The sequence below is a fragment of the Dioscorea cayenensis genome, chromosome 17 (assembly GCF_009730915.1).
Source record: "Dioscorea cayenensis subsp. rotundata cultivar TDr96_F1 chromosome 17, TDr96_F1_v2_PseudoChromosome.rev07_lg8_w22 25.fasta, whole genome shotgun sequence".
Taxonomy (NCBI): domain Eukaryota; kingdom Viridiplantae; phylum Streptophyta; class Magnoliopsida; order Dioscoreales; family Dioscoreaceae; genus Dioscorea; species Dioscorea cayenensis.
In genome coordinates, this window is record NC_052487.1 from 8,278,633 (window position 1) to 8,290,506 (window position 11,874).

At 33.6% G+C, this 11,874-nt stretch overlaps 1 protein-coding gene across 1 annotated transcript; it reads right to left on the reverse strand.

Annotated features, from left to right (window-relative positions):
• Positions 1-7,530: 7,530 nt before the first annotated feature.
• On the reverse strand, positions 7,531-11,838 carry LOC120280847 (probable beta-1,3-galactosyltransferase 14). Its single transcript, XM_039287801.1, has 7 exons — positions 11,459-11,838; positions 11,128-11,280; positions 10,951-11,033; positions 10,775-10,874; positions 9,426-9,539; positions 8,045-8,187; positions 7,531-7,859 (listed from the first exon to the last, which is right to left on the reverse strand). Exons 1-7 carry the CDS (start codon positions 11,800-11,802, stop codon positions 7,774-7,776), a joined length of 1,023 nt encoding a protein of 340 aa, XP_039143735.1. The 5' UTR covers positions 11,803-11,838; the 3' UTR covers positions 7,531-7,773.
• Between the last annotated feature and the right edge of the window lie 36 nt (positions 11,839-11,874).

Consider the following 11,874-nt stretch of genomic DNA (forward strand, 5'->3'; position numbering starts at 1 on the left):
TGTCGACCCATTTTTCTTTTTTGAACAAAGACTTTCAGAGCCTTCTCGTCTAATTTTTGATTGGTCTCAATCATATCTCTCGTTGCTTGGTCGGGGTCATCATGCGGCCTTTGTTGTTGAGCCTTGGCGGTGTTCGACACCGGCAACATCTTCCTTCGATCTTGAGGGATGATGACAACATCAACCGCAGACATATCCTTACATGCTTCTTGTTGTTGTGGGATTGTGTCTGGCTTCGATGCGGTATTATCGGCCGTTGGTTCCACCGTCCCTATGCTTTCGTTGATAACAGAGTTAATGATCTTCTCAACAGGTAGCCCGCAGCAGCAGCATCAGACGGAGACACACCCTTAGCTTGTTCTTGTTCTTTAGGGATTGTGTTATCGTCGCTTGCTTTCGGTAAGTATTTTTCACTGTAGCAGCGATCCTTGGGATCTTCAGAAGCGGACTTTCTTTCGGTTCGGTCGACTCGTAAAACCGGATGTTAAGCGCTGTTGAGCAACCCTTAATATACCCTGTGTTGGTCTTCTTCCCCGCGCATCTATCTTGCACTCGAGAGGCTGCTTGTGGAATATCCTCCATAAGCCACTTGTGCGTCACCTGCGCCCATGCATATCGCCCCATGGCGGGTAGATCATCGACATAATCAACGATTCAGTTCGGAACCGAGCATGATGTATTTGGGAAGAGGACTGTACCCATGAGGCACACCATCAGTAGTTTGACAAAATTTTCTTCTTTTCCCCTCTATCGAACAAGTTGCACAAGAGTGCCCTTGATGGAGTCTCTGTGTCTCTCATAGGTTTTTGATAAATACCTCCCTTCGAAAGCTGAGCGAGTTTTGTTCTTATGAAACACGACTGCGTCGCCATCGCAATGTAGACCAAGAATGAGGGCCACATATTGAGGCCTGAAACTCGGCGAGCTTTCCCCGATCCACGAATTTATTGGTGCGGCCATGTACGTGCGCTACTGCACGAAGAATCAAGAAGGGCATGCTCTTGGAATACAACTTCAACTCGATAAATCTTTATGAGCGGTGTCCCTTCGGATGATCTCCCGATGTCGAGGGATCATGTGAACTTTCAATTCGACGAGGTCTCCGCTCCCAGGGTGTCGAGTAGCATCACCCATTAGCTAGGTTGACCGCCATAATCACTAGCTTGTGACAATGACAACACATTCAGCAGTATTCACAAATTTTTAAGCGGGAAATGAAAAGTTTTAAACGGTAACATGTCAATTTTTAAATAGAGATATCATTTGTTAAATGGAGACGTAGTTTGTTAAAAAGAGATAACAATAGTTAGCGGTGACATATTTTTTTAAACCACGACTCATATCTTAAAAGCGAGACCTCATTTGTAAAAGCATGACCATGATCAAATGAAAGGTGAAATGTACATTATAAACATTACATAAATCATAACAATCGAAAAAAACTAATTCGATCGAGGCGACGAAAATGTAAAAACAAAACAAAAACCCTAGCGAGAAATCTCCCAGTGCGGACTAACAAAAACCCCGGACCCGATAAATCCCCTGCGAGGCTTCGATGTCTTCCAATAAAAGCAGAACCACAAAACAAAAATCGAAAAAAATCTTTCTTTGTAATGAGAATAGTTAACATAAAACCATAATCACAACTTCTCGATACCTTAGATTGCGAGTCGATGAAATCTCGAATACTTAGCGGGACTTCTCCTTCGAGACACCGGTGGAAAAGGAAAAGCTGAAATTACAGAGGATGTTCTGGCAGAGACGAAAGGGAAAAAGCTGAAGAAGCGAGTTGATAAAAATCAAATATACAGCTCCAGTAAAGTTATCTCTTGGGATTACCCTAACCCTACTTCCTCTCTAACCGCCGAAATGATGGTAATGCCACGACTTCTCATGCTCGGGCAATTTCATCCATAAAATTTAAAAATCACTCTGTTAACCACCGTTACATGCTTTGGGGGTTTGGAAGAGAATGAAATTAAAAGGAAGGGGTTTTTAGGGATTCCCAAATTAAAGGGGTGTTTTTAGAAATATTACAAACTTTTGGGGTTTTTTTTGGCAATTACCACTAAATTGAATGAATAAAAATAAAAAAATAGTGGAAATTGCTAAAAACACCCCCAAAGTTTGCAATATGCACAGATTCTCCCCTTAAATTTGAATATCCATAAAAACCTCTTCCTTTTGAATACAATGATTTTTTAAACCCTTAAGCATCTAACAGTGATTGATAGAGTTAATTTAAAATTTTTTGGACGAAATTGTCCCTTGCGTGGGAAGTTGCGGCAAGTGTGACATGGTTTGGCCATAATGCCCTTAGGTGCAATGAGTTTTTATTTAAAACATGAGGTTTCTATTTAAAATATGAGGTTTTTATTTAAAATATGAGGTTCTATTTAAAAAATAAGTTTTTTTGTTTAAGAAATAAGTACATGCATTACTCTTCATGTTAATCTAAATTCTTTTGTTTATAGTTATAATGTAATCATGCTAACCTAAATTCTTTTCCAGAAACTTATTAATTTTTTAATGTAAATATCGTTATCTTCATATAATAAAGAACTGGCGTCTTTATGCTTGGTTGTCTTTATTTAACTATCGATGTTTTTGTTTAATATATTGTGTTTACATTTTAAAAAGTGTTTAAATATCGTTGTTTCTATTTAAATATGTACGAGTGACCAAGATTAATTGGTTTTTATACCCAAGATTAATTTGTCACGTAAATATTGGTTTTTCTGTTTAAATATCAATATTTCTGTTTAAAAAAATGAGTTCTTTGTTTAAGAAATGGGTTTTCTGTTTAAAAAAATGATCTCTTTGTTTAAGAAATGAGTACATGCATTACTCTTTATGCTAACCTAAATTCTTTTGTTTGTAGTTATAAGTGTTTTTGTAGCTATAATGTAATCATGCTAACCTAAATTCTTTTCCACAAACTTATTAAATTTTAATGTAAATGTCGTTATCTCCATATAATAAAAAACGACCGTCTTTATGCTTAGTTGTCTTTATTTAACTATCGATGTTTTTGTTTAATATATTGTGTTTACATTTAAAAAAGTGCTTAAATATCGTTCTTTCTATTTAAATATATATGAGTGGCCAAGATTAATTGATTTTTATACCCAAGATTAATTTGTCACGTAAATATTGGTTTTTCTGTTTAAATATCAATGTTTCTGTTTAAAAAAATGAGTTCTCTGTTTAAGAAATGAGTTTTCTGTTTAAAAAAATGAGTTCTCTATTTAAGAAATGAGGTTTCTCTTTAAAAAAAAATGAGTTCTCTGTTTAACATATTCTTCTATTTTTGTTTTTGTTTAACAAAAAAAAATGCAAAAAGAATGAGGTATTCAAAACTCATAGTGGTTGTTTGAGAAGTTTTAAAATTCTTGAGGGGTAAACAGTAATTTTTCCAAAAAATTAATAAGAAGAATTTAATCAATAATAACCAATAAAATTAGACTAACATGCTCCAATGTCATCCCAAATAGGTCCCAACACACATAGATAGGTCACCATCCCCTCTAACATCCAAGAGCCAACCACCCTCCCACACTTGAGTAAAGAACAAATAAGAATCCAAACTCCAAAAGTCCAAATTGAAAAATGGTACCCTTCATAGACATTGATGTTTTCCTATCTTTCCACTCTTCCCTTTGTCCCTTTACGTCATATGCATTAATAATTCATATTATGATATTGATTTCCTAATTTATCAATGTGGTCTTGTGACAACCCATTATTTGACCTTTAATTTAGTTTGACTTGATAATTCAATGGGAATTTGCCCTTTGTAATCCATTTAATTTATTATTAGACTTTGGGAAGTTGTGTGCTCTTATTTATCCTCAAAGTTGGATTAAATAAATATATGTTGCATTTTTAATTTACTTGGTGTTAATAAGGTCCGTGTGTTAAATTTTTTTAAACTTTTTATCGACTAATTCTATTTTGAGTATTTGCACTCTTTTTTTAATGTATACTTAGAACTTAGAAGGAGGCTATAAAATATTTAAAATACTATTTTTAATGAAGGTTATGTGGCTGTTATTTTTATTAGAGGTTTATTCATTTATTTATTTATTTTTTGTCAAAAAGTATTAGATTTAATCAGGCATGTAGTTAGGAATATGCACATGCTCAACTATCACACACTCATCTTTTGTCAAAAATTCGATCTTATATCTCACCGGAGCAAAATGATCAAAGTATCAATGGATCCAAAAGGTTTTTGGTTTTTTTTCCTTTAAATAATACATAAGTATAAATTTGACTCCATTCACAATATAAAATTTATAAAATTTTGCATTAATAATTGGGTGCGATATAAATAAAATAATCAATCAATTAATTCGGTGTGTTTTGTTGAAATAAAGAATTAATTAAGTTGATAAGGTTTCAATCTTTTTGTTTGTAAATAAACTTTTACTTTGAAGTTCCTTAGTTTGATTAAAGAGGCTAGAGAGGATGTATCTATTAAAGATAAATTTTCAAACATTATATGGTACTAATTCAAGGGATCTAACAATTAAATATACACCCTGCTAAGTTGATGATTTAGAGCAAACCATTATAAATCCTTAGCGGGTTTAGCTTTTTAATACCTATATGACATCATATTTTTAAATTAGTTTGAAGAAAAAAATTAGTGGTTTTTAATAAATTATTCTAAAAAATATAATATTAAAAAGAACTTTAAAAAGTTCCATCCAAATATGATACTGTAATAACCAAATATGTCTCTCTATCAAGTACTTATGAAAGGTATTTTCTAATAAAAAAATATATTTTTTTTTTGAAAGAATAAAAAAATATTTGCTGACTCAGACTCTACGTGTAAAACCACAACCATTTTGAGAGAACAAAATAATTTCTGTTTGTCCTATTAGAAGTCTAACAAGCTTCAAATGGTACCTAAGATTATTTATTTATTTATTTATTATTAACAAAATAGACAAGCAATGGTTAATAATGTACACATGTAGAAAAGTTCGAAGTTTGGCTCTACCAATGAGAAGCATGCTCAACTGCCACTTGCTCTCACCTAATGTGAGACGGGATGTCGAACTCATGTCTCACTTAGGCGATTGAAGGCTAAAAGCCCTTTGACATGATTTTTAGGTTATTAGTTAAGAGTTTTTTTTTTTCATGATTAACCCAAAAATTCAAATAATTATTAGTTCATTGCTCAATAAAAATCAAATATTATGTAAACTCATTAAATTCATTTTTTTTACATACTCCGTGTATACCATTATAATGTATGGTAAATTATATGAATATTAATTTTTACAATAATATAATAAAATTTTATTTAAAATCCCTAAACTACACCAAAAAAATATTAATTTTTATTTAAATGCAATGGAATAAAACCAGCTTAAATTTTCCTTAAAAGCATATATGTAAAAACATTAATTTACTTACTATTATAAATTCTTAAGATTTAAATGTAATCAATAAAGCAAGTTTAATTTTTTTTTGTTTATATATGTTAAGGTATAATTCTCTAAATAGTCTCTCTATTTTTTTAAACTTACCCTTTAAATCTCTTATTTTAAATTGTAAAATTTTAGTCTCTCTACTACATTCAAGTGAGCCATGCTAGTCCTTCTTTTGATTATTTAGTGTTAGAGTTTAGAGGGACTGATATGACTAAATTAAAATTATAAAAGAACAAAAAAATTATAATTTAAAGTAAATAGACTCAATGGGTAAGTTTGAAAAAATAAAAATACTATTTAAAATATCATACCATATGTAAAATATTAACCTGATGACCACAAAAATTTGTTAGGAATACATATGCATAAGTTTTCTTAAACATTTTGTACTTATTAATTTATATTAGTAGTTTATGTAAGGACAAAAAGGCATACATATTAAAATTTTTTTTAAAATTTTAAAGAATTTTCATAATATTTAGTTTTATGAAAGATTATAGACACAATTAATCTATTTTTTATGAAAAAAAAAGAAAAACATCAATTATCCCCCAACTTTGAGAAGCATTGAACTCATCCCTTACCAATACCCAAACGACAACAAATAAAATTATGTACTTTGTTACTATATTTTTTATAGTGAAATGTTTTTTTTTTTATAATATAACCAAACTTACCAAATCACTGGGACTTCCAAGTTTTGTAATAGATTGGAACTTCTTTTAAAACATGCAATTAATGTGATAATTATCATATTATTCTTCCTCACTTTTCTCAAACATTGAACCCACACAATCACTCTTTCTCCAAATAGAAAGTATTGGCATAAACAAAACATTATATAGGTTTTAGAGGCACAAAAAAACACACACACACACACGCGCACACACACACACACACACACACACACACACACACACATTAATTACTAGTTATTTTGTTATTAATCAAGGACTTGATATGATGTTTGCTAATGCTTAATATTCAATTTGATGTAACCTTTGAATATATATATATATTAAATAAGCCCTTGAAGGTGATGGAGTATGTCATACAAAACCTCTCTTTTATTTTTAAAAATAAATTAGTGGTTGAATTTTTTTCTTTTTTTTTTAGATTTTTTTAAAAATAAATTAGTGGTTGAATTTTTTTTTTCTTTTTTTTAGATGCCAAACTTTAACAAAAACTATTGCCATTTTGTATACTCATTCATAAATGAGCAAATAATAATTTTTCCAATATAACCCTTAAAAAAAATATTACATGGTGATTAGAGAAGCATTAGATAAAGAGAAAGAGATAAGACAAAGATTAGAGAGATAAGGCCACATAACTACTTATTAAAGTGAACAATATAAGCACTTAGAATTATAAATCATTGTAATAAGTCACTACTCTTTACAAATACTTTGAACCTTATCAATGACAATGACTGATTAACACCTTTAATGGATTTGCAGCCCTATCTACATCAATATGCAATATAAAAGCACTAGTTTTGGCATGGACTTTGCCACCGAATCCACTAATCTAATTATAATAATCAGCATTACTTCTTTATTAGTTATGCAAGTAAACCTAACTCTTCAAGTAATGTCAAATACTGGAAATCCAAAAAAGTCCTTGTTAAGTGACGTCAAAATCAAAATATAAAAAACAATACAGAGATGACAATGAAATGCAGGAAAGAAAAAAAAAACAGAAGTATCTCTTTTGATAAGCAGAAAAAAAAATCTAGTAGTGTTTGAATCTAATTTCTCAAGGAAATGTAGAAATGTGCAGAAATATGGATTTGAGGAAATGCAGAAATTTACTTCACTTCAAATTAAACAAGCATAAAAGAATCACACTAAATATTGAGGAAATCTAATTACTTACACTTAGATGATCCTAAACAATGACATCCTTATCAATTGAAGTCACTTTCACTTGGCCTTTTTCTGGCACTAGATTTGGTGAGGTGCCATATATTTGATGAATAGTCATGGACTTTGGTTTTCTTTAGTTAGTACAACTAAACTAAGACGAGACATAGAGACAAATACAAAAAAATAAACCACCTCAGAGTTTGCAAAGAAAAGCATCAGGAACTGATTCACTATTATTTGTTCCATCTAAAAGTCAGAAATGAAACCTCATTTCAACATAAGGGTATCACAATTCAATGAAAAATAATGTGCGAATAAAAGCAAAGAGAGTATTTAATTTTTAAACTACAAAATGACATGGGTTGCAATGTGAGTTACAGATATGTTGGCATTCACCTGTCCAGATGGGCAAGTCCTTGTAGGTGAGTGCTTGCTATCAGTTAATCAAAGAATATCACTCAGTTATCGGAAACTGTTGTTGGACTCTTTGAACAGCTCTCTTTTTGGTGAAGTAATAGAAGCCTTGTCTCTGGATTGCACAGCCCTGAAACAAAAAGTTTGGAAGGATGATGAGCGTGTATCAGTTGTGATCTTAAAATGTTAAAACTAAAATAGCAAAAAAAAACTCATCATAAAAGCTTCTATTATGCAAAATAAAGAAAAACAGTATATCGTTATGTCAGTTTACAATAATTTTACCATGTAAAAATGGTCCAAGGAAATACAAACCTGAACATGTTGGAATATCCCAAACAGCAATTGATGATGGTGTACAATCTGGATCACAGAGTGCACGATTGTCCTCGTGGTTGACATTCATGGCAAGCATCCAAGCTCCTATTGTAACATCTTCATTACTGAACATACGGAAGCTGGACGCAATGATTGTTATGTGAGGCACATGAAACATTAACTGAATAGTCCACAATTTCATGAATGCCAATCAAATTCTAAGACCTAGTATCGGTCAAAATTGATGAATGGCTGGTTCAAAATAGTAGTAGTAAAAAGAACCACATTTAACATATCACTATTTAATTGTTTCTCAAAAATACGATTTCTTTGGTACATCAAAAATCTGGTCAAAGGAACCACTTGCCCAAATGCAGCCATTCTAGATAATTGATTAAGTCCCATATGATTGATTAAGTCGGCAGAGTAATTTTTCTTAAAAATTAACAATGAAAACCTACCATAACATACAAGAACTGAAGAGTGCACAAACTATTTCATGATATAAAATCCATATTTTCCAAAAGTGATTGTGTATTAACTATTTTTAACAATAATAGACAAGTTGTTGCATGTTAACCACTTTACCTATCTCACCAGGGTATTTTGCATCAGTGGTGGCTAGAAGATGACAATATTATAATTTCACATGATCAGCTAGTCAGAAAAATATCTTGATGTTGAGAAAAAGATCACAAAGCTTTTCCTTTTCCTGAATCTTGCTTCAATTATTCTTCCTTAATGTAAACAAACAGGTGTGTTCACCTGGATCACTTAAATCCAGCGATTTGAAATACAGCGCTCAGCACCAGGCGTAAACCTACCATTTCAAAGTTTGGGACTTAGTGCTGGTGGTCTGAACCCAATAGAGGACTTAGAATCCTGAATCTGCTGTTTCACAATGCCAGATTCACATCACCAATATTCAATGCAGCATTCAGGTGCATTATTAGTGGTCAATTTGGCAGAAGATCCAAAACCCGGTTAAGAACAGGCGGTTTTATGTTGGGTTCACCTGGCTTATAAAATTTCATAAATCCAGTTAGTAGATCATTAGATGTGGCATGCTGACCGGATTAATACCAGATTAGTTTGCTATTAAAAACTGAACTAGGCATTTCTTTTATTTTCCACAATTTTAAAAAAGTACACAGAAAAATAACTTTGTGTTTATTTATTCTGGCATAGCCCGAGATGTAGAAGCCCTTAATTTTATTAAATGATTAAGTTAATAGGAAGTTAGGAACCCAAAACAAAATAAAGATCCAATCTGACAAATATTTCAGCACATTTAAAAGAAGCTTTATCTTCCTATTTGCCAGTAAGACATGACAAGTAACATGGATCGGGTAAGTGCAATGAATAAAAGATCACTTGCCTGCTGTTTTTTAGTGCCACCAAGCTGGCTACAACGTCTGCTGAAAGTGCATAGATAGGACCATATGCATGTAAAAAATATTCCTTTCCAAGCAAATAAGATAGAGGCTCATACCTGCAGAAAACCAATGCATCTAGTACAATGTAAGCAAAACAGTGCTTTCATCAATAAAATAAACTTGCATAAACCAAAACAGATCAATCACATACAAAAGCTACAAATACAACAATAATAAAAGCAGGAATTGACAAAGAAAGAACTCAGCAGAGGCTCTAGCATGTGAAGGACTTGTATGCTGAATGAATGTTCATTTGGATTTGGAGAATTTGGTACGAAAGAATTTTCACGATAAAGAGAACTTGCATCTTAAATCCCACCCAACGAGGCTGGCTTCTCATCTTAAGCATTTGTAATTGGTAGGATCTAAAGAATTTATAGCTGGAGTACAACATCTGAAGTTCATACCCACCCAACAAGTCCACCAAACAGCCAACGACCTGCGGGTCTATTGGTACACAGGTCGCCGATAGAGCTCTCACCGAGTGGTGAGAGTTCGATTCTCGGCTGAGGGCACATTTCTGGGAGTTGTGAATAGTGGTTATGTACGAGTGGTTCCTGCGCCCACGTGAGCGCGGCCTCGTCCCCACTTGTTCCACCGAGACTTGTGCACGTCCCTGGGGTCTCTAGTGGGTTCGCCCCACTCCTCTTCCCAAAAAAAAAAACAAGTCCACCAAACACAAACACTTTCAAAGTAGCAATTACAAAGGTTGCAATTACAAATCCACTAAACTGCAACATTCAGGATTGCCACCTTTTAAAGGGCTTTCAATTTCCCTGCATTATATTCCTATTATCCAAATTGCCTAAATCTACTTAATTGTTTAGAAATTTAGTAACGATTATTATATTATTGGATTGCTGCAATAAGTATCACCTAGACCTTGAGAACTGATAGCCTGATATACAGCTCTGGACCTGGCTGAAAGTGATTCTTTTCAAATGGTCCTTCATTTAAGTGTTCTCTGCATTTACTGCACAACACCAAAATATATTTTTTCACAGCAGCTTAAAGTGACTGCTTTTGAATAGTGGTAAAAACACGCTATGATCACTTATGACAACAAGAAGAAGTCTTTTGAGTTCCGGACCTCTGGTTAACTCACTATAAGACAAGTATTAAATAGAAAATTTCTTAAAACTGCAAGGCGATTTTCTTGGTGTCTGTCTATTCTATCATATGAACCTTTGGGTACTTTGTTTATGTTATTTCTACATCCTAAGGACATATTTCCGTTCATTATATCTAATAGTTGATAAATGTCGTTGTAATCTCAAAAGTTCAAACTAACCACTTGAGGTTCGGATCAGTGAAAACAGGACCCTTCTTCATGCAGCCTAGGTAAGTTTGAGGGTGAGAACGATCTTTAGCCAATAGCAATGACAGACGATCTGTAGTAAGAATCAACCAAGCTCCATTAGTGATGAGATCAACTAAAGCATAAAAACACAAGTAGAGGAACATTACCTGGCCTCAGATAGATATCATCATCAGCTTTTACATAGAAATCAGCATCGAACTGTGCGAATGCTGCTTTGAAGAATGCTAACCTAAATGAAAGACAAGCTCAGATGGGAACTCTTCACAGGCAAAGCATACAAACTACATTATCTACATTCCATAAAGAAAATACAACTACTTTACGTTTTGTATGGGAGATTGCTGTATTGTTCTTTGATATCCAACAGCAAAAAATCATCATATTGTTCAACTTCTTTTTGGAAAGAAGCCATTTTCCTTTGATCACCAGTCCTGCCAATCACGAATCTGAAAGCCAAACCAGTTGATGCTTCCAACCTGCAAAGCCATCATACAGACACCGAACAAGCCCAAAGATTGCACCTTTGCCAAAATAGAACCAATAGAAAACACAGGAAAATTAACACAAACTTTGCTCAGCACGACAAAACATCAAAAAATCCGAGCGCTTCCAAAGAAAAACAATGAAACAAGAATTCGAGAAACGAAGACCAACCGGCGAAGCCCCTCGCGATCCGAAGGGAACCACGTCTTCCTAAGAGATCGCCTCCTTCCCATGGAACCAAACCCCGTCTGAATTCCAACAAGTCCCATAACCTTATGCCTTTCCTTTGATTCTGCCCTAATCCCACTAACTTCATTGCCTTTGATCCCTCCCCCACGATCCCAAGAGACGGAGATAGACCTCGGTAGTAAATCAGAACAATAGCGGCCGGAGAACGAAGAGGACCCAAGTAGGAAGCCAACAACGGCGAAGACGACGCAAGCCACGGCGGAGAAGAGTCGCCGGAGTCGAGAGCTTAAGGGTCGAGAATGGAAAACCTTGTGAGCCGTCCCCATCGAAGACAATGATCTCTCTCTCTCTCTCTCTCTCCCGCGAATGTAAACGGATCTAATACGTTCAAACCCGAC

Excerpts from the sequence above, each read along its gene's own strand:
- LOC120280847 (XM_039287801.1), bottom strand. The coding sequence starts at position 11,802 with ATGGGGACGGCTCACAAGGTTTTCCATTCTCGACCCTTAAGCTCTCGA. Across the intron at positions 10,875-10,950 it reads TGATATCTATCTGAGGCCAG|ATCGTCTGTCATTGCTATTG; the intron begins GTAATGTTCCTC and ends TTCTTACTACAG. Across the intron at positions 7,860-8,044 it reads GGATATTCCAACATGTTCAG|GGCTGTGCAATCCAGAGACA; the intron begins GTTTGTATTTCC and ends TTTTTGTTTCAG.